The sequence below is a fragment of the Manacus candei genome, unplaced genomic scaffold (assembly GCF_025592945.1).
Source record: "Manacus candei isolate 608988 ecotype Guabito, Panama unplaced genomic scaffold, ASM2559294v1 h1tg000018l, whole genome shotgun sequence".
Classification (NCBI taxonomy): Eukaryota; Metazoa; Chordata; class Aves; order Passeriformes; family Pipridae; genus Manacus; species Manacus candei.
Genome location: NW_026138066.1, coordinates 18,171,219 through 18,193,417, shown reverse-complemented (window position 1 = coordinate 18,193,417; position 22,199 = coordinate 18,171,219). Strand labels below are relative to the sequence as shown.

Here is a 22,199-nt window from a genome sequence, read left to right as displayed (position 1 = left end):
TCGCTCCTTTTTTTGTTTTCTTTAAGTTTTGCTGGGCTACTCAATTTTGTATTCAGGGACCAACAGATGCATTAAAGTTACTTGTTTTCCTCATACTGGATTGCTAAAATAGCGCCTGGATTTTCCCTTCAAACAAACTTTTTGGGAGTGAAAGCAAATTCTAAGAGCTGTAACACCAAGGGAGTTATTTGAGAAGGGAATGACTAAGGCAAGAAAATCCAGATGACACTTCTGAGCTTCCTATTTAAGTGATTTATAGGAATTCATACCACTTGAAAAAGACTCATGGGGAAAAAAAAATCAGATTTACATGTTAATTGCTTTAAGATAAAAGAAACTTTTAGAAGTGGGATCATCAAGATGGCAATTACTCACATAATCTGGGAAATGGGTTCTCACTGGAGAAGCATTGAGATCACAGCTGCCTCTTGCTTAGCTCCTGCTGGGTTAGATCCTGTAGAGGCAGGAAGGCTCCCAGTCTTAAGTTTGGATCTCTGCAGGGACTGTCCCTTTGTCATCTGGCTGCAGAGAAAGCAGCTGTCTTAGCAGTCCTGCCTCATGGAGCAGTCGTGCATGGGAATTACTAACAATTCCTTTGACGTTCCTTTTGAAGGGATGTGCACTTCCCACAGGTAAGGGTCCTCAGTTGTATCCAGCTCAACTCAATACAGCTGCCATGCTTTGCAGGAATTTTTTGGCATTTGTGAGCCAGTTCAGTTCTGGCTCAGCTTTGCCTCAGATTTCTATAACAAATACTAACAGAAGGAGTTAGGCACAATGGAGGACATAGAACTCTTTAAGTAAATATGTTCAAAAGGTATTCTTGGTTTTTAATTTAAGGAAAACCCCCACAATTCATAAAATTATAAAATATACATAATAAAATATTCATTGCAAGTCAAAAACTAGATTATTCTCTGAAACATCAGACTTTTAAAAAGCTGAAATAAAATTATCCTAAGATTTTTTGACAAGTAAACTTTGAAGGACAGGAAGATAACAAGCTTGTCTGAAGGCACAGGAGAAAGACCTGGGTGTATTTACATCTCAGGCTGTTATCCACTGGGCTGCAGAAACAGTGATAAAAAATAGGGTAAATGCCAACCTCAGCTAGTCTGCTACCCAGCCAGTGCTACAAGGGCCAGTGTGCCATTACTCGCAGGGAACAATTTCTTCTAGTGCATCCAGCCTCATTTTTAAAAAACACTGGAATTGACAGAGTTACCATCACTGCTCCTGGAGGATGAACCCCTTGGTCTATTCAGTATTTCACTATGGTTAACCTGAACTACCTGTGTTTGAGTTTATACCCACACAAGTACATGTTACAGTCATTTTCACTCAGCCTCCCATAACTCAGATATAACCTCCGCTCCAGAACAGTGTCTGCTGAAGCTGAGCTTTTTTCTCCTCCAAAATAGTCTTTCATTTCTTTAATTGTGTGCCACTACCTACATCTTCAGTTCACATCTCCCTGGTGCCAATATACCCAAAAGCAAACAGCACTGCAGCACTGTGTAGCAGGATACAGCAGATTTCCAATTCAAAGGTTCTCTATTTAGCCCCAGATTTTTCTCAAAATTGTGCAACAACTCCAAATTCCATTTTTTGATCCTTTATCTCCCTTTTCTCCCTTCCTGCTATTGTTAGTCTTCAAGCCCATACCTCCCAGAAGGGAGGCAGGGAGAGTTATGAAGACTCACAATTTAAAAGTTTATCCCACCTACTGCTCAGTTACTCCACTTGATTTCTGAACGACCATGGAAATGCAGCTGGAAATTAATGGATGAGTGGCAGAAGAAAAGTCTTCAGGCATAAGAATCAACAGGTAGAAACAGCAGTAACCTAGCTGAGATTTAAGGCACACATCTTTGACACAGTATTTACAACAAAACATTTAAAATGTGTATGGAAATGGCAATGCACATTTTGCCACGCTATCTAAATCTATTTTCCAAACCCTGGCCATGACTTTTATCCAGTGCAATAGCATCAGTTCAGCTGGAGGGCATTTTGAAGGCACAAGTGGATAAGCCACAGTAATTTTTCTGCCATCTATCAGTGAGGATTCAATTTAATGCCTTCCCCCAAGGAACAGAGCTACTGCCTGTTCTTTCACAGAGGTGAGCAATATTCATTGCTTCTCCCCACAGAGACTGGAAGCAACATCACCAGTCTGCTGGGCAACCCTGCATCCCAGCAGCAGTCAGATCCCACTGCTAAGTCATTTACAATACAAGGACAAGGATGGTGTTGGAAATGCAGTTCCAGTATTCTGCACAGGACCACCTTCCACCTCTGTATTTCAAATGGAGCAGGTCCCAGACAGAACCTAACAGTCCTCCAGAGACTGGTCAATGTCCATCACCTCAGCTGGATAGCTCCAGTTAGAGCTCCTCTGAATGTCCTGGAAAAACAGCTGCTTCTGGAGGCTCCTTAGACTGTTCAAGACTTCTGGAGAGAGTTCATGGGAGACTACCTGTTTTTCTTGATCCTCCTCCTCCTCTTCCTCCTCCTCCTCTACGAGGTCATCAGGAGGCAGAGGAGAACATCTAGAGATGTAGCCCTGGTCTGACTGCACTGACTGTCTTTGGTCTTTGCACTGGTCATCAAAGACCAACTGGTGCTGCCCGTCAGCCTCCTCCTGGCAGAGATACAGCTCTGAAGGAACGACACTCTGTTGATAAAGAGGGTACATAAACCCACTCAGATGGTCCCTCAGTTCACCTGAGAGGTTGGCAGGACTGTGGTCAGCTACTGCTGAAACGTCAGAGTCATCGTGGAGGATGATGTTATTCCTCATTGGAAAGCTTGTCTCCAGAAGAGGAACTCCTTCCATACAGTCCTCATTACTCAGCACATGATGACTAAGTACATTTCTGTCTTCCAGGGGAGAGACTGGCTCCACTACTTGAACTAGAGGAGCCTCATCCACAGGAAGGACCACAGTCTGAGAAGCTGGATCCCCACACGGATTAAGTTGAGGCTGCAGTTTACAGCCTGTATTTTCACCTTCATGCATGTGGAGGTTGATGACATAACTGCAGTTGGGGTCAGGCTCACGCAGGTGCAGCTGGTGTTTCACAATCCCACTTGATTCACTCAGCAGTGAATCCACCTGGCTCTCTCTGTTTAGGGAATGCAATTCTTCATCATTATCCAAGCAGATGGTTTCCCTCTCAAACCAGTCCGGGTGCTCGGTCTGCCAGTTCTTGAACTTCTGTATGGCCTCTTTCAACTTCCTCCCACTGGGGGTATCGACATAATTTTCAGCCGTGATTTCCTGGATTCGATGGATCCGCCCAGGTTCAAACTTCTCCAAATCCTGAATCCGAAAATAAATATCCTCAAACTTGTCCATCAGCTGGTACCTGGATGTGACATTGAACAGATCAGGTATATCTTTCTCACTGCTTATTCCCTCAAAGTAGCAGACTATGTACATCCCAAAGCAGGCTGGCTTCTTGAAATCTGGCAGGATCAAATTCAAGGCTGGGGTGAACAGGTCTCCCATTGGCTTCTGCTGATCTTGCTTGAGACACACAGGCTCACTCCCAAGCATGGCTTGCCATTTGGCCTGGGTGCCCCGAGAACACAAGATAATGATCTTTGAAGACAGGTCTTCCATTTCCTTCTTCTGCCGAGTAAGCCAGGGCAACGGCCCTAACTCCGAGATCTGATGATCTTCTAGCAGGTCTAAGGCTACAGCAGTGCCACAGACTGTCATCAGGAACTCAGCAAACTTCAGCACCACGTCCACGTACAGCAGGTGGTCAGCAGAGTACACAATCCAAACCTTCCGGGGCTTCAAGGGCGGCAGGGAGAGGTCGGTATACGGTGCTGATGAAAGACAGAAAAATATTAATTGCAGCCACATTCCCAAAATTGTAATGGTGCAAGTCAGCAGTAATCAACATAGATATTAACAAAAGGCACTAGTGACTATCAGCTTTAATGCTATTTTGGTGACACGTGTGGACAACATCTCGTTGTACAAATTTAATACGAAAGTACAGACAGGGGAGCTGTGACTTATAATAATGCCCAGATGGTTCATCGAATTTCACCACACAAAAATAATACATCAGCTTCAAGAGGTTTGCAGATGCATCTGTTATTCTCTGGTGGAGACCTGAATGTACCCAGCCCAAACCAATCTCCTACTGCCATGGCCTGTATCAGCAAAGATCCTAACACTACCTGTTGGTTTTCAGAAGCACCTATAGAATAGCAGACCCTTTGACAACTCCTTCTGGACAACTGTGTGAGACTTCTAGAACACATGACACTTGCTTGATAAAACACAGGCAGGACATCTTACCAGTTTGCAAATCACTGTGGTTGGATTTCCCTCGTCGGCGTCCTGGAAGAGAGAGAAAGTCACAGTCAGTTCTGAGACATAAGATTAAGTGCTTAAAATCACAACACCTTCCACAGATTAAGTTAAATAAACAATCCTTAGTCGTGCAGGGAGATAAAACCATAGGGAGGAAGAAGCCTAATAAAAAATATACTGAACAAATACTTTGCTATTTACTTTTCCTTTGAGAGAAGACAGAATGCACTTAAAACAAACTTTCTCTATCTCCCCTAGATCCATTCAGTCTCAAGAAGCACAGAACATCCAATTGTTCTGCCCCCACTCTTTAAAGAGAAAGGGCATTTTTAAAGATGGCTTTTTCTTAAGAGGCTTCTCTGAAGAGGTGACCAAAATGTCCCCAGCTACGTCTTATCTGTAAGTCTGATGTGTTAAGAAATTTTCCAAAAGATTACCAATTATTCCTCTCAGGTGAAAAAGAAAAACTTAAGCTGTGAGTTACACAGCTTCCCTGTGGTAACTGCCTCACAGCTACAGCACAAAAACACTAGGAATTAGCCCTTAAGTACCCAATTTTCCAGCTTGCTTGATGTCAACCTCTGTGTCCTGTTTTTTTCCCTTCCACCTTAATCAAAAAACATTATTGAAGCCCTAAATAGTACAAAAATTAATTTTGTAGAGTTTCAGGATCAGGGAAAAGACTACAGTGTGGACAAACAGGGCTTCTGTTCTGGAAAACTCTGCTGCAATGCAGGAGAAAAATAAATAGAAAAGATTTCTGCAGCATGAGGGCTGAACTACAAAGTTCCTTTTCCTTTATGAGCTCTGAAGTGCTATGAACTTGTGTATGAAGAACATGAAGTACCAGACAGCATAACTCATGGAAGACTTTACTTATCTAGTGGATGGTATTAGGACGTTACAAGTGCTAAGATGCAAAACAGAAAAAGGGGTTTACATAGGCGTTATCTCAGCAGTAAGGCATCAGAACAGCAAGGAACAAAACAGCAACAGAAGTAGGAAAAATACAGCTTTAGCATTGAATTTTTGTCTTCCTAGCTGGTATGAGTCTTACCTGCTCGTTTTTTAGTCATACACACCACACCTGCTATGACTGATCCCACCAGTAACACACAGATCCCAGTGATACACCAGTAGAGCCATATAAACATATCACCTGCAGTACAAAAATACTCCTCAGACATTGCCTTACACAAATAGAGCTTCACCAAAGAGCAGAAGTTTCTTGGGCAGAGGGGGCCAAGGGAGGAGGACCCTGGTTGTGCCCAAAACCATGGGTAGACCAGCACTTCCCTCTTACAATATACAGTCACTTCTCAAAATGAATTCCTGCTTTCATGATGCTGCTCTACACCATCAGCTTGCTCCACACAAAGAACCATATGTGCAGCACACTGAAAACACAGATCAATAACCTTCCTCTAAATAGCAATGTTTACCCAGCTTTGACAGGCACGCCGCCCATGTCCTGCCTGTTCATGTAATCTATCTTAAAAAAAAAAATCACCATTTTGGGTCATGTATTTTTTCAGTCTACAGGTGTTTGTTTTTTTTTTTCCCCCCAATCTTGGGCAAACCAGCTCCTTACAGGTGTTGCAGCCAAAAAAAAAAAAAAAGATGTCAAATCATTATGCACAAGTTATCTTGACATTCATGAAAATGAATATATGCAAGCTATTCTCTCCAAAAGCTGCTTTATATTATGCAAATTTTTTAACACTGAGCAAAGTGACAGAAAGTATTTTATATTAAGACTCTCCTTGTCAAAACTGCTTCTCAAAGAATTCTATGCAAGTGAAGTGTATCTAAAAAAAAATTGCTCTTTAAGGTTCACACTGCATATGAATACTTGCCTCATTAAATCATGGTGAAGTAATTCTTAGCACAATTAATTCTGAACTCGGTGTTACATGAGGACTGTTAGAGAAATTTTTGACACTTGGCTCTCCTCTCCATCAGACAGATCTACTGGCACAGCTCAGTTATGGTATCCGGTAGTTTGACCTTGGTGCCTCCAAAGAGGGACACCAAACAAAGAAATCCTTGGGCAATTATGCCCTGATGACCTAAATTCCCCATCCCTCACACAACAGTCTGGAGCAACAGCACGATTAGGGTGTGGGGTCTCCTCACCCTTCACTGGTTTGGTGTTTTGTTACCAAGTGGTTGTCATGTGCTCATCTTCACATCCTCTGAGGTTGGTTTCAGTGGGGGCTTGGGTGATACAGTCACATGGGTGATATAGTCCATGATACAATAGGTTTGCTACATTTCATACCCCATGACCTGTTTACTCTAACTATTATAAGTAATATTTAAGCTATAGCTTTGTCTATTCTAACTATTATTAACATTCAGATTGTTAGCTCCAGGTTTCACTATGATCTGTCTTTAACTTACACAACACAGCCATATAATTCAGAAAAAGTTCAACTTGCAGCCCAACAATTCTGGCTACTTATGTCAAACAAGCACTCACCTACCTTCAAACAATATAAAATTTTCAACAGGGACATTTCATTGGGTCATTCCCAGGGAGGATCATTTTTTATGCTATACAACAGGAAAAGAGCAGCAAAAAAAAGATTCAGGGTATCAGAATAACTTCTTACCTGATGGGTCTGCACCTGCAAAAGACAAGAATTACATTAAAAATTCAGCTCTCCTCTGTAAGCCAATGGGAGTCTAGATAACAGAAAAGTGGTTCTCACTTGGAGCTGGTGGACATGGGATGAAAGCAGAGTGTCTCAGACAGTCTGTGCCACAGTTCGCAAAGAATGGCTGAATCTGCAGTTGAAATAAATTCAGAAAGCATAAGTTACTCTTAAAAGCAATTTTGTTCCCTGCTTTACTTCCCCCCTGCCTCAACATTTCCTGTATTTTAGCACAGGGACACAGAAATCCCATTTCCCTTCAGCAAACAAGTTGATCAAGGATTCTGACACTAGATATTAAGAAGGTTGGGAGCTCCTGAGGTTGTACACTTGCCATTCCCACTCCACAGTCTCTGACTTGGCAGCCCTATGCTAAGGAAAAGCCACAGACTACAGAGAACATCTATATAAAAAATATTGTCCTTTCAGCCATAATCAGTATTTCCTTAATACAGGTAATTAGAGATTACTCAATCTCAGAACAAAATAGTGTGCAAAACCCCGTAACATTCCTAAGTTGTTCATTGCCTTGTTTGTGAAGGAAGGACACAGGGACAAGAGTGACATCCTACCTGTATTTTGTAGCTGCAGCAAGCTTTTATGTTCTTCTCTATTTTGATTGTGACATTCACTTGCTCTTGTAGTCCACCCTGTAGAAATCAGTAGTAAGGGAAGGAAGAAAATTGAATGAAAGCAGGAAAAAAGAAAATAAGTTGACTGGAGAACATGGAATGGTCCAAAGAAGCAAAAAGCTTCTATTTTCTTTCTTTGGAACAAGAAGCCCACAGAGAACAAAATGAGTAAGGGATCTGGCCACCATCACTGTGGGTGTCCTGTGACACAGACATGGTAACACAATTAAGACAGCAGGCTAAGATTGCACAAGTAACAGGAAACTACTAGGGATGTACATTGTATAACTTCAAATGAGTTAAACTTACAGTTTCTAAAACATTCTAAACATCTTTAGTTATGTAATGTGTAAACATTAACAAGGTTCCTTGTTTAATTAAAAGCAGCTGTCAACACTGCTGCTTCTGACATTAGAACAGACAAATAAGTTGCCCTTGTTACCTGCTGTACACAGTCAATATCATGACAATCTAAATATATTCTTTACAGTGCTTAGGAAACACTCCAGAATGAGGAACATTCCTCTCTACCAGGGGAACACATGTACAGGTGTACAATCTGTGTCAGTAATAACTTAATGCATACCAGCGCACTCAGTACAAAGGATTTTAAGTGTTAAGGAATGAAGATTAAACAAACTGAATGCTGTTATATCTGCCTGCCCCCAGGGAGGGGTGGGGACTGGTATCAAATATTCAGCATTTCTCCTCCCTCAGATGCCTGAAGGGAAACATTTCTCATGCCAGAAGACACTCTGGACACTTTGAGCTTCTCAGCAACACAGACTGTGAGACTACAGAAATTGATTCTCAGCTTGAATGAAACATCTGTTATTAAAGCACTCATTCTTTATCTAAAAAAATTAACTAATGCCCTCCCGTGATCATATTTGATAAAGTACTTCAATGATCTATTGGAACTTTGCACCTCAGTTTTGGTTGATTTATTTAGCCTCCCTAGGCATTGGCTTGAAAAATGTAAAGCCCAGTCAAACATCAAATTTGACTTTGCAGATGTTTATAGACTGCTCCACGAATTGTAAAACCTCTTTTTTGATCTTTTATCCACCAAATTCCTGAAATAACATTCCTCTTTCCAGAGGCAATGAAAAAATTTGTGAAAACAATTCTTTGAAAACTGTTGTTCAAATGTTTGCTACATCTCCTACATCACGGCTCCGAGTCCTGGTTTAGCAACTACCTGAGACATTTGTCTAAATCACCACAGAAGGTATAATTTGGGATGGGAATTACCTCAGTGAAATCATGTGTGATCATTTTACACTTCTTCTCATGCAGGTAACTGGCCACATGAATGTGGTATCGGGCTGGCTCCATCCATGGGGTGAAGCTCACGAGCAGAGTTGTATCATCTAGACTTTTACCCTGGATCCTGGGTTCCCATGAGCTGCCTGGAAGTAGGGAAGATACTCCTGCGTTTCATAACTATCAGAAATATTTCAGCATAGCATCCATGCCCACATGCCTAAAAAATTTTTACCTGTCTTTATACATGGGATGGTTTTTTTCATCAGAGAATCGCTGCAGTCTGCAAGAAAGACCATAAGTGAGTAGTCAGAAACATTGTACTTCCATTTAGCAAAAAAACCACACTTTCTTATCAGAAGCCAGATACCTAACCAAGCTCTCCCTAATGAGTGGACACCTTTGTTCCAAAGCAGTAGCAAAATTCTGTAGAAGAACAGTATTGGTTTCCAGTGTCTAAACATAGCCCCCTCCACTGATGTAATGGTGTGCTTTTTCTTTTTCTTTTCAGAACAGAGATAATTAATAAGAAAAGACAGAAAACATACCATGCTCGTTAGTACAGTAATACCTGAGAAGCCTTGCTAATGTAAGACTTGTGCAGAAAGGGTCATAAAAGTGGAATTAAAAGTTCATATTGATCTCCACACCTTGTGATTGCACCATAGCAATAGACTCCTCCAAAGGCAATCTGACCTGGGAAAACTAGGAGGAATCTTTCTTGATTCCAAAGCACTTTTCCACATTTATAATTCAATTCATTTATCAGATTGCCCCTGCTCTTTGGGAATTTCTTCAGAGTCAAATCCAGAATTACGCATTCAACTTGGCATTGTGGGATTTACAAGTCTCAGCCTAAACTATGCCTCCCCTCCAGGGTTTGGATAAAGAAAAAGGAAAAATTCCCTGCTTAGACAGTTGAAACAAAATGTTGCATCTCTTACATTTCCAATTTTCAAAGCTGGAAAATTTACAGTGCTCCTGTAATTCATGTGTAAGAATGTATTAGGTTTCTGAAGAAGAGTGGAGGATAAAAGCCAGGAAGTTCTTAGTGCGACCAGGTATAAAAAAAGATAAGAGGGCTGAGAATCAAGTGTTCCCTCTCCTTTTCCAGCTCACATTGACTGATACACTCCATACCTTGCCATTTTATAACTACAAAATCAGGTTGACAACTATAAGAAGTTAAGAAAAAAGTTAAGAATCAGTTTTCAAGCTCTGTAATAAGTGCCAAATACTTAAAAGCCAGTCAGTGCAGCCAGAGGGCACTGCAGATGCTCAGCATCCTTGAGGAAAACCACAAAAATTCATTTAGCAACAGGAAAATTTTCACATACGCAAGAAAGGGTCAGGCACTCGGCACTATCAAGTTTCTTGGTAAATTATGCCTAACTCTGCCTTTGAAATGGAACTTCACACGTGTAAGCTTTAATACCTAGAAGCCAAACTTTACTCCTTCGAATTTCAAAATTCTGGCCTGTACTTCCAGCTTCCACAAGCAGAGGGGCAACTCTGAAAGATTTTAAATTAAAGTAGCAGCGACATTCTGCAGAGAACATGAAAGATTCCTCCACAGCCCCATTCACGTAGGTGAAACCGCTTTGTGCTTGCTCAGCTGACGAGCACTTCAGCAACAAAATTTAGGAGATGTAACTCACATTCAATTAGCCCCTCAGAGGAGCACTTATATTCCTTTTCAGGTTTAACTGTGAATTTCTCTTTAGCCACAGCTGCAGCAGAATTCTGGACAAGCTACAAATGCAATTTCTCAGAAATCAGCAGCCCAAGTCCAAGGCTTTGTCCAGCTTTCCAGAAAGCATGTAATAATTTTTACAGCAGTATCTTCCACGCAGAAACTACAATCAACTGGAATCAAAGGGTCCGTCCTTCATGGAATAGTCCCTCCACACACACCTTATTCCAAGCAGAGACTTGACAAACTTCTGGACACAGGATCCCAGAAATAAGGATGGTGATTTGTAGTAAAAATGATACAAACATTTTGGGTATGTACCACAGGGGTACTGGAGATAGGCTAGCACCATGGATTTTCTGAACAGCAATATCCAAAAAGGACAACAGGTTTTTTTAATACTGCCACCCTATTGCCAAACTGGCTCACAGTTCACGGGTCTGGACTGGAAAAACACCCAAGCCACAGGTCCACAAACCACTACAGTCCCAAGCTCAAGGCCTAAGTGAACTAGAGCATCTCTTACCAGGCACTGTGAAAGACGTGGACTTGCAGTTGAAGTCTCCATTTACACCCAGCTTGGGCAGGTGGTAGACAGTCACTTGGTAAGTCTGGCCAGGTTCCACTTCAAAACGGTCAAAAGTGAAATTCCACTGAAAACAAAACACATCCACATGGACTTAAAAGGACAATGATGTTCTTTAAAGGCACTGAAACTAACAGCTGACTTGGCCCTGTTCCACTGTGTTCCCTCATCCCATGTAACCCTTTTACTGCAGCCTGACTACAGAAAAATGGAACTTAAGTGTACTAAATGTACCAGTCCCTTGGTCTGTCCCAACTCTTCTGTTTGGAATGAGTTTATATCTCTGAACTGATACAACAGTTTTATGCCAAACAACTGTGTGGTTTCCATTAAATTACATTCTAAACTGAAAGGAGATTAGGCTAAAATACACAGTTTCAAGACTAAAATTTTAGTCTAGTATGAATCTTGCAGTGCTGTGCAAGTGCTAAGCATTTAGTATTGCACTTACACATATGCAGTTCTGTACTTGGCCATTCCATACATATTATCCTAAATCTATACTGTTCTCCACATCAGCAATACTGTGCAAATTGTGGGAGAGGCACTGGCTCCAGAAGATAAGCTAACTATGGCCAAATTCTGTGTGGTAAGGAAAAAATTCCAGATTCCTTATTGTTTATAAAGGGAGCTGTGGATGCTCAGCATTTTTCTGATGAGTTTCCCAGAAGGAGTGTAAGCTGAAGGACCACCCCCAAGGTTGGCACTTTCCTCCACAGCAAGAGAGTATAGGAAACAAGTGGAAATAAAAGGAAGGGCAAAGGTAAAAAAAGCTATAAAATGTCATAGCTCTCAGGTAGAATCCAAAAACTTCTAAAAATTAAGCAACATCCAGACCTTGGTTGTGGTAGGCACCAAACAAGAGCAATAATTTCTAAAACCTGAGGCATGGGAAGAGTGAAAGAGAAACTGCAAATGACTGCAGATGTCAAGTCCAATATCTTGACTGTTTCACCAACTCTTCTAACCAGTCTGTACTTTTTAATCAATAACCTTGCTGTAAGACAGTGAAAGCAGAAACAAAGCCATGAACTAGGAGAAGTAGTTTAAAGCCCTTGGCACTCACCCGGCCTCCATCCGGACGGACCTGAAGAGGCAAATTGTTCTGGAAGTCAAACTGGGCACAGACCTGTTGATTGCTGTTCACCTGCAGCACGGCGAGCTCTGCCCCTTCCAGACAGCGGATGCTGGCTGCAGGCACAGGGACACACAGACATGCCTGTCTTTTCCTGCCATCTGCACGTGCAGAGGTTGCAACCCCCCCCAGAGGTCACCACTGTGCTTAGCCTTGTCACAGCCTTACTCCTTTGAAGCGCTGGGGATCCCAACACAAAGATAACTGGCCACGAAAAGTGAGCGTGCAGGGTTGACTGACAGCACTCTCAGCTTAAAGGTTGTCCTGCGTGGCAAGAGCTACATCTTTGCAGATGAAGGAGCAAAGGAGAAGGCAAGTGCATTCTGCCACACTCCCTGGTAGTTCCCTAGATTCAGTGTTGTGTTTAGCTCTGCCCCTCAAAGCTGCTTCATGCAGTTTGGGCCCCAAAGTAAATACGCTTTTGTTTTGGTACACACAGTCCCAATGAGAAAGTTTATAACCACAGCTGAAGAAAATGACTGTGTTACCTAAGTCACACCTGCTTCTACACTACTATAGCTATAGGCCATAACTCTATATAGCCCTCAGACACAGGCCCTGTAGAAGGAAGAAATGAATGTGTTTAATTCCATCTTAAATCTGTGCAAAACTTTGGACAAGAGTGTGCAAGGGAAGCATCACTTCCAAACAAACAATTAAAGACACTTGGAGAGTGAGAAAACTTGACTTACTAGTACTAATTTATGCTCCAGCAATGGGACAATTATTCCTTTATGAAGACACATACCCATATAGGAAACCTAAGTTACAAGGACGAGATCATAACCCCCAAATCAACAAAATTAAGCAGCCAAACTCCTAAATTTCAAAGGTCTGCTTTCGTGACAGTGAAAGACTTGAAGTCATAATTCTCCTCACGAGACCACACCTATTTCCTCTGCTTCGTGCTCAAATTAAACAACCATCACTTACCATCGGTGGCCACTTTCCATTCTATCTGAAGCACAGGGAGCAGTTTTCCATCCACCTGACGGAAAACATGAGAAGAGACATGAAGACTGCTTGGAGCAGAAGGAGTCCAATCTGGAAGCTTCAGCCAGCTCGACTCCATGCAGGTACCTGTCCAGCAAATGAAAACCACCATTCAGAGGGGGGTTGAAGAAGCTCTGCTTAATGGCAGTTATGGTCTGCCCTTTGGGTCAGGGTTATCCTGAAGGCAAAACTGGGTGACAGACAGCTCCCCAATTCAAAAAGGCAGTTTTCAGCACGGAAGCACTTTGTAAATTGCCTGTAATATTCTGAACTCGTTCTAGGAGCTTATACTTCCTCTTTTCCTGAAAATCCATTAGTAATTACCTCAATCAATGTATTCAGGCTAAACAGGTCAAGGAAGTTTGCTCAGTATCTCCCGTAGCAAGTCCATACATTGGTGCTGAAATGAACCCATGTTAGTACTAATTACCAGCCTTCCAATCATAAGAAATCTGCCAGATACACAGGGAAATTCTTCCAACTGTTAATTACTTTGTGTCTAAAAACTGCTTTACCTCAAATCTGAATATACATCTGAATTTAGCTTCCAACAGTGTTATGCCTTACCTAAATTAATGAGCTCTCTGGACAGAAAAATAAACTACTCTAGTCAACACAGTGTTAGGGAAAACTGGTGCTGTAATCTCATCAGAAAGTGAAATCAGGTATGACAGGCATTAGACAGACACGATCTACTTAGATTTTGTAAGACATTTGACTTATCAGAGCATGTTAAAAATAGCACAGTCAGGCCCCCCGAAGTACACTTTCAGTCTGTTTTGCTGGGTTAGTGATGGGAACAGTGGGCACTATCCCTTCTGGTAACAGCATGGTTTTATACTTAGGAAGTAATTAGACAATCCCCACATGCTCATTCTACCAAAAAAATACCTATAAAAAGCCTGATAAGAATAAAGTACCTTTCAGAAAAGAGAGTGCTAGGCACTAAAAAAAAATATATTTCCCCTTGAGCAGAAAAACACAACAAGAGCCATAAGGCAGAATTTAAACCAAATATTCAAATAAGGCAGCATTTTAATGGTGGAGGTGCAGTTTGGCTTAGCCTTGTTGTCAAGATGTATTCCAATGGCTGTCTGCCAGTGGGAAATATGATCCAATCTAATCCCACCAAATCCCTCTCCTGCCAAAAAAAGTTTAAAACCTGGGTATTTTCAGCATAGTCATCTCCCTGACCTGTCAAGCCAAGCAATAATACTACAAAAAGTACTACTGGCTACAAAAATACTTGTGCCAGTCCAATACAGGATTGGGCACTGAGGCAGGAATGAGCCTGCTTAGAACAGGGACTGCAAGGAAAGGCCAAGGAGTTCTGCACCACTGTCCAGTTGCCTCTGGGTATCAAGTGGACAACTACAGAACATTCTCCTTTTTTTAAGAACGTCACCCATAATCACATTAAAGTGCTTCAGATGCATGCCATTGCTAAGACTTGACCCCCAGCACCCAATAATTTACATTAATTGCTCTCAACTGCACACCTCTATGCCTTCTTTTTAATTCTAGTCCATACATTAATTTTTCATCAAGTACTATCATAGATAGAATGACTTGTAATGAACATTTACTGGCAAACTTGTCCTAAAATTCCCATTTCTTTAAAAATGATGATCCCAGCTTTAGATAGAAACTAAACAAAATAGGTTGGGTTCCACCCATGCCACTGCCCACCCCCAAACTCTATCCCAAAAAAGACATAACTTTCCATTCCTCTTCTAGCCAGTGCTTATTAAGGGATGAAACTGGAATCTCCCAAAGCAAAGTAAGACAGCAGTGCTTCACTTCACAGCTCTGATTCCAGCAGGAAAAACATGCTGTATGAACCCTTGTTAAAAAAAGAAAATAAAAAAAGCATGATCTGATGAGAAAACAGCAATGAAGAAAAAAAATACTTACTATTTCTTACGAGACAGTTTAAATCCTGTGGGGGGAAAGAAACAAGAATGTTACTCTCAGAATAGAAACTGGATTGACAGTAATTTGCCTCTGCTTGGTGGCAGGAGAAGGGCAGGAAAAAACCAATTCAGTGAATTCAGTGACGCACACAAACGGGAAGAATTTACCATCATGGAAACACTGCACAAAGTGGTTCATCAGAAAACCAAAGGAGAGGATGAGGAGCCATCAGTCTGTTGATGAGGATTCAGAACTTAAACTTGACAATGAAGACCTCTCTTACCTTTATAACACTGGGTTTGTGGCACTAACTCCGAAAACACCCACAGATGGACAGTCCCATAGGATGCTAGATGGGAGTCCTGGTATAAGCAGCCCCAAAAGCTGTGGGGCAGAGTAGTTCTAACATAATCAAAAGCAAAATAAATCTGAACTTAATGTCAATATAAGGACAAGCAAGAGGTATTTTTCACTATTTTTGTTGTGCTCAAAAGGTCAAGTCAGCCCCAACGAGGGGAATCAACATGATCAATTTGAATATAAATACCGATTTAGTCTAAACTGTACTTTACTGCATCTAATTATTGCAGACAAATGCACAGATAAATCCTCCATTGTGCATATAGATCCTGTTGGACTTAAGAGAAACTGGTTACAAATATAGTTAATAGAAATATTATTGAAACTTTGTACCTCTCAGATCAGGTTTCCCTCCCCCCATGCCACTGCAGGACATTCCCACATAGTACCTGCAACCTACATCCTTTGATAAAGGGAAAAACCTAAAAAGCAAAGAAGTGAACCAAACCAAAACCAGCTAAACTACAACCATTTAACAAAGGGAAAAATAAAAATTGTAAAGTGCCAGCATGGAAAAATCGATTTAACTATGAAAATTACTCCTAACACTTAACCAGACTTTTTTAGGTAAACTATTTAGCCTGACAATGCCTTTTGTGTAAAAAGGTGCAGTAGTTTTGTCTGAGATAATTTTTTCAGAGCAGCTGATATGGTGCATTTCACTGAGGGGAAGGAGTGAGCAGCCACATGGGGCTGAGCTGCTGGCTGGGGTGAACCAACAAGAGGTAATAAAAATAACTAGCTACTAACCGTGGGGCTTTTTGTAATTGAATGACTTCTGTTAAATCCTATCACTTAACATTAAATCATTTGTCCTTGTTCTGTTGCAATTACTCTGATAACAGCAGTGGCAAAGTGTTTGGGCTGGCAAATGGTCAGGGCATCACTGCTGTACTGGACAGGCTGGAACTCCAGCGTGAACCAGAGTCAAAGGGATGAGTCCATGGTGGAGCAGAGAGATCCACCTGCAGCCCATGGAGGGACCCCATGCTGGAGGAGCTGGATGCTCAAAGGCAGCTGTGACCCTGCATGAAGCCCATGCTGGAGCTGGCTCCTGGCAGGACCTGTGGACCCACGGAGGGAGGAGCCCATGCTGGAGCAGGTTTGCTGGCAGGGCTTGTGACCCTGTGGGGCACCCAGGCTGGAGCAGCCGGTTCCTGATGGACTGCACCCTGTGAAAGGGACCCACGCTGGGGAAGTTTGTGAAGGACTGCTGCCTGTGGGAAGGACTCATGTCAGAGAACTTCATGGAGGACTGTCTCCCATGGTGGGACCCCACGCTGGAGGAGGGAGAGTGCGAGATCCCTCTGCCCCCTGTGGTGAAGACCATGGTGAAGCAGGCTGTTCCCTGGCAGCCCACGGTGGGCTACAGCAGGAATCTCTTATTGCAGCTAGGCTGGGAGCAAGGGGAGGAGTTCGTTGCAATGTTAAATCATATAAGATGGCCCAAAAGGACCAGAAGTGGAGACTGTAATGGAAATACCTTTAAATTGTTCTAACTTGTCATTTGAATTGCATGTTATAGGAATTAGTGTAACAGGAACCACCTGAACCTCAGGAGGACAAGCCTTGCAAGAAGCAGTGCAAGTGCAGCAGTGACCAGACCTGAGCTGGATTTAGTGCCCAATAAGTCCTCCAACACACCACCTCTCCTGTCCTGAGTGACCACCATAACAGATGGAGCACAACATCATGGACTAAATGAACTCAATGGACATTTTGTGGAGACTTTGCAGGAGCGGCCCACAAACTAAGGGAATGACACAGCTGGAACAGATGACCCCAACTGGCCAAAGGGATAGTCCATACCATCATGCTTGGCACATAAAGCTGGGGGAAGAAGGAGGAAGGGGGGAGGAATGTTTGCAGTGATGGCATTTGTCTTCCCAAGTCATTATTAAGCATGGTGGAGCCCTGCTGTCCTGAATACCTCCCCAGCCACTGGAAGTGGTGAATGAATTCCTTGTTTTTCTCTGCTTGTGTGCACAGCTTTTGCTTTACTTACTAAACTGTCTTTATCCCAACACTCACTTTTTCTCACTTTTACCCTTCTGATTCTCTCCCCCATCCTGCGGGGGGAGAGAGTGAGTGGCTGCATGCTGCTTAATTGCCAGTTGGGCTTAAACCATTACATTGAAAAAGCACATATTTAGATGATACAGTAGAAATAAAATGACAGCAATGATTGTTTCTGGTTGCCTACACAGAGCTAGAAGCATGTAAGAAGCACTGACAGAACAGAGATGTGTCAGTCTGCATACAACAGACAAGCAGATAAACAGGAGGAGAAGGAACAAAAATTAAGAGCTCTGCAGAAAAGCTGAAGACAGAGCTCACAGTCAGACAACATGCTCTGCACATTATTACAGAAGGGGCTTAAATTGAAATGTTCTCTTCTCAGCAGCTTCCTATTGCCTTTCAGGCCCGACAAGCAAAGCTACACAGAGGGGAGGCATAAATATGAGAAGCAGACGATTGTGAGGTGATGCTGAAACTATTATCAGCAGAAGAGGACAGGCACAGTCAACTCGTCATGTTTACTTGCCATATTTTCACAGAGAGATAAGCAACTGTTTCCTTCACTCTTTTTTAACGATTTTTGTTTTGCTTTTGACGTTAAAAAAAACCCTAAACCCAAATAGACCATATGCCCCAGAGAATCAGAAGAATCTGAAAAAAAAAAAAAAAAAGAAAAAAAAGAGAAACTGATTAACAGCATCATCCCATAGCAATTCAATTAAAGTAACATGGGGCCAAGATTTCCCAGCAGGATGTTGTGGTAACTAGCAAGAAACCACTGCTGAGCTGGGCAAGTGTCCAGTTTTCCTTTAAAGAGTGGCTGCTGAATGGGAAGGGGTCCAGCTTTCCAAAATCCTCCTCTTGCCTATGAGCGATTCTGTGTATTTTCTGAGGCTTGGATGATTTGAAGTTTACTGCAGTTTCCCCTTTCTGATTCCTCAGTAAAAAGAAATAAAGATCAAGTGGACATGAACACACTACAGGAATAACTGCTGAAGGGTGATTTGCTTAAGGCACGTAGGAAACAACCATCTTTTACAAAATTGTTTTGATTTTTTAAAGCATTTTTCTCTATAGTTTCTAATTTTTTCTCTTGCCCTCATATAAATTCTCAGCAAAATCAGATTCAAAACCAGCACTAAGTGGACCACAGTTTATGTCAAGATCCTACACAGCAAAAAGATGCCACAGAGGGGAATGAGAGAAGCCAGTCAATAGCAAAGGCAAAATGAACACCTTTGTAAAGCCTTCCTCACATACACCACCACTGCTCATCTTCATGAGAGATGTTACATCAATTCTTCTCCAGAGACTTGTAGTGAATATCCACCAAGCTGGTAAGATAGGTTTCAAAGACCCAACTACCCAACTATGCAGCCCCTCAAAGATGTCAGAGTTACAAACACTGCATTCCTCCAGGACACCAAGGCATGCCATGTTTGGAAACAGCTACAGCCCAGTGACTGAACACAGTCATTTAACACTTGATGAACAACCAGATGGGTATTTAAGGTGTGAGAAGTTTTTTCCCCCTGCACGTAGAAAAAAACCCCTGCAGATGACATATTCAAATAATAGTTTCTAGAAGGAACAGGACTTGCAGCTGTGCTATTCAGCCCTACAGCTGAGCAGGTTTGATGGAGTGGTGGTGAATAAAGCCCATTGAGTGCATTTGTTGACATTTTTGTAAGATGAGCAGTTAACAAGCATTTAGTTTTACTTTCACAATTCACAGGTGTCTAACGACACCGACGTGAGACTTTCCCTCCACCACTTTATCTTTCCAGCAGCCTTTGCCGCATGAGAGTTTTGCTGAAAAAGCTGCTGTTGCTCACCCTGACCTGCTGCAAAGCTCAGCAATGGCAGTGGGTGGGTTAGAAAAAGGAAGTGGGTCTCCCCCACCCTGCTCAGCAACAGCTTCTCTTTTGAACGACACCACAGTCACACGTTGGGAGGGTTACTGAATCATGCTCCGAAAACGGCGCAACCAACAGAAAGGGAAGGGGAAACTGTTTTCAACTGTCAAAACTTCAGTTGATGGTACTTTTTTCTGTTTGTGTCAGCAGCTTCACAATTGCTTCTAGAGAGGCTCCTCGGGGGGCTTAAGACAACGCCTTTTTCGTAAGCCTATCTGCATTTTAGAAACCTGCTTTTTGATAGAAAAGGCCAAAGTAGCAGCCTTGCACATTAAGTGATCTGTGAGCACACCCAGAGCATGGGGCAACACTGCTCCTCAGTGAAAGTTGGGGATGCACTGGTGAAGCCCTCAACAAGTTACTGTGGTTCACATTTCCTAAAAAAAAAAGGAGGTACAAGACAGCAAGACACAGTCAGGCAAAGCCCAAGCATCCAAGGACTCACAGAAACTCTCTAATAATTTATCTCAATCTCCATGTGACATGGTTATGCGAGATGCCTAAGCAACATTGTAATGTCTTCTTTCCACTTTTCCAAGATTTTGCATTTTGTAACTCCACAATGCCCAGCCTAAAGTAAAATTGCAGAATTGGTCTGTTTTCTTGGGGTCTTTGTAATAGGAGTGAAGGCAGCAGAGTGGAGGTCAGGTAAAAGAGAGGTAAGGATAGAGTCAAACATTAGGAAAGGAGTCAGAAAGTCAGACTAGACAAAAAACAGGAAATGTGTACAGGAAAAGATTACAGAAGTTTTCATCCCAAAGGACAGATTTTGTTTTACATTTGTTTATAGCTTTTATAGCTGCACCTGACTAGCTGCCTTCGCTAGACTGCTGAAAGTGCATCATGACATACAAAACTGTCTAGGTTAGAAGATAACTGCCCATTTTCCTGTTTATGCATGAACCGCTATCGTTGTCAGAGATAAAAAGCAAAAGCAGATCTCTCCCTTATTCTACACACTCCTTACGTGTATCCTAGGCAGAAAAAACCCAACAGTGACCATCGACAAAACAAATCTAAATCAAACCCCAAAAAACAGCAGAGGGAGCGACCAGAACCAGCTCGGAGTTCATACTCTGGGGTGCCAAAGTTAGCTCATGTTGGTTAGTTCACCTTTTATACGGACCCCAAATCTGCACCTCCTCTCTGGCTGGGTTCACAGGGAGAAAACGCAACCAAAATCTGCCAGTTCAAAACCCTCAAGCATATGTTTGTTTCCTTGCTCCTTCACAAGCGATTCCCTACTTTCTCCTAAAAGAAAAACCACAAAAAACCCAAAACAAACCAACCCCCAGCTGCAAGGAACAGCTTAAAACATTTAGGACGTGAGGCAACGCCAGCGATTAGCAAAGACTCACATCCTGCCCAGTGACTCCGGGCGGCCCCCGGAGATGTCAGTGACCGGCGCTTCCCGGCGGCCATCCCACGGCCGGCCGGGTCCTGCGGGCTTGGAACGCTCCCCCGCTCCCAGGCTCCGCACCGGCGCTCCCGGGCACAGCGACACGGCGCCGGCCGCCGCTTCCCCCGTCCCAACTTCCCGGCTCCTCGCCCCGCCCGGGCCGCGGCGCTCCCGGGCGCTGCCCGCGCTTACCGGCTGGGAGCAGGTGAAGGGCGGCGCGGCGTCCAGCAGCAGCCGCAGGGCCGCGCCGGGGGGCAGCAGGAGGAGGGGCGGCAGCAGCAGGAGCAGCGGCCCCAGCGGGAGCCGCCGCGGCCCCGCGCCCGCCATCGCCTCCCGCCACCGCCGCCCCGGGCCTTCCGGGCCCCGACCTGCGCGGGGCGGCGCCGGCCGCACCTGAGGAGGGGCCGGGGCCCCGCGGTCCCGCCTCAGCACCGCCCCGGCCCCGCCCGCCATGTGGGGCCGGTTGTTCGGGTTGGGCCGGGCCCGGCCGGGCTGAGTGAGCTCCGAGCGGCTCCGCCCCGCTGGTCACAGCGCTTCCCTGGGGGCAGCCAAACCTGGTTCTGCCCGGGGGTTGCCTTCGCGTTCGCGGGGGTCCCGAGGTGTGCGGGCTCATCGCAGAATCGTCAGAGCTGGAGATCACGCAGGCCAACCTCCCCCCTCCCCGCCAAGGCAGGGTCACCTGGAGCAGCTGACACAGGAACGCGTCCGGGTGGGTTGGGAATGTCTCCGGACAGGGAGACTCCACGACCTCCCTGGGCAGCCTGTGCCAGGGCTCTGCCCCCCCCGAAGAAGTTCTTCACGTTGAGGTGAAACTCCCGGTGCTGGCCTCTGGCTTCGGGTAGATGCCGTGAGCATTAAAAGCTGACACCAGCAGCAGTGTGCAGCTGCCGAATAAAACGCAGTATAGGTGTATGCTGTGCTTTTCCTGTCCAGGGGCTGTTCTAAATGCGACCACTTCACAGGGGGCTGTGAAACCTGTTACCATTCCTGACTCTCCCCCCTTTTCAGCTGTCTCACAGGCTTCACTCGAGGTTTCGCGCTGTTCTTCACACTGCAACACGCCCACAGCCGCTTTCACCCGTTTTTTTGCCATGGTTTTCACCTCATGGTGTCACACAGAGCTGTAGCCCAGCCCCAGGGAGCTCCACCGAATTTCCAGCTCAGGGTGTTTTTCAGCAAAGCTGAACTGTTTGCTGGGCTTTGACCAGCAGCCACGGCACTTTCATATGGTTTTGTGGTGGCAAATGTCTGACTGATGGCCAGCCTGAGCCTGCAGATAACGAGATTTCTGCT

At 43.8% G+C, this 22,199-nt stretch overlaps 1 protein-coding gene across 1 annotated transcript; it reads right to left on the bottom strand.

Moving 5' to 3' along the window:
* Window positions 1-89: 89 nt before the first annotated feature.
* IL17RA (interleukin 17 receptor A) lies at window positions 90-21,322 on the bottom strand. The gene is made up of 13 exons (XM_051784927.1): window positions 21,099-21,322; window positions 15,213-15,237; window positions 13,239-13,385; window positions 12,237-12,361; window positions 11,111-11,237; window positions 9,127-9,174; window positions 8,880-9,037; window positions 7,566-7,643; window positions 7,051-7,126; window positions 6,952-6,966; window positions 5,394-5,495; window positions 4,322-4,363; window positions 90-3,840 (listed from the first exon to the last, which is right to left on the bottom strand). The coding sequence occupies exons 1-13, from the start codon at window positions 21,231-21,233 to the stop codon at window positions 2,333-2,335; spliced, it is 2,586 nt and encodes an 861-aa protein (XP_051640887.1). The 5' UTR covers window positions 21,234-21,322; the 3' UTR covers window positions 90-2,332.
* Between the last annotated feature and the right edge of the window lie 877 nt (window positions 21,323-22,199).

Bases quoted from the DNA above. Each gene is read 5' to 3' on its own strand.
- IL17RA (XM_051784927.1), bottom strand. From the start codon at position 21,233: ATGGCGGGCGCGGGGCCGCGGCGGCTCCCGCTGGGGCCGCTGCTCCTG. The intron at 15,238-21,098 runs GTAAGCGCGGGC...TTCCCCCCACAG, and splicing joins CCTTCACCTGCTCCCAGCCG to GATTTAAACTGTCTCGTAAG. The intron at 7,127-7,565 runs GTAGGATGTCAC...TTTCAACTGCAG, and splicing joins GCTGCAGCTACAAAATACAG to ATTCAGCCATTCTTTGCGAA.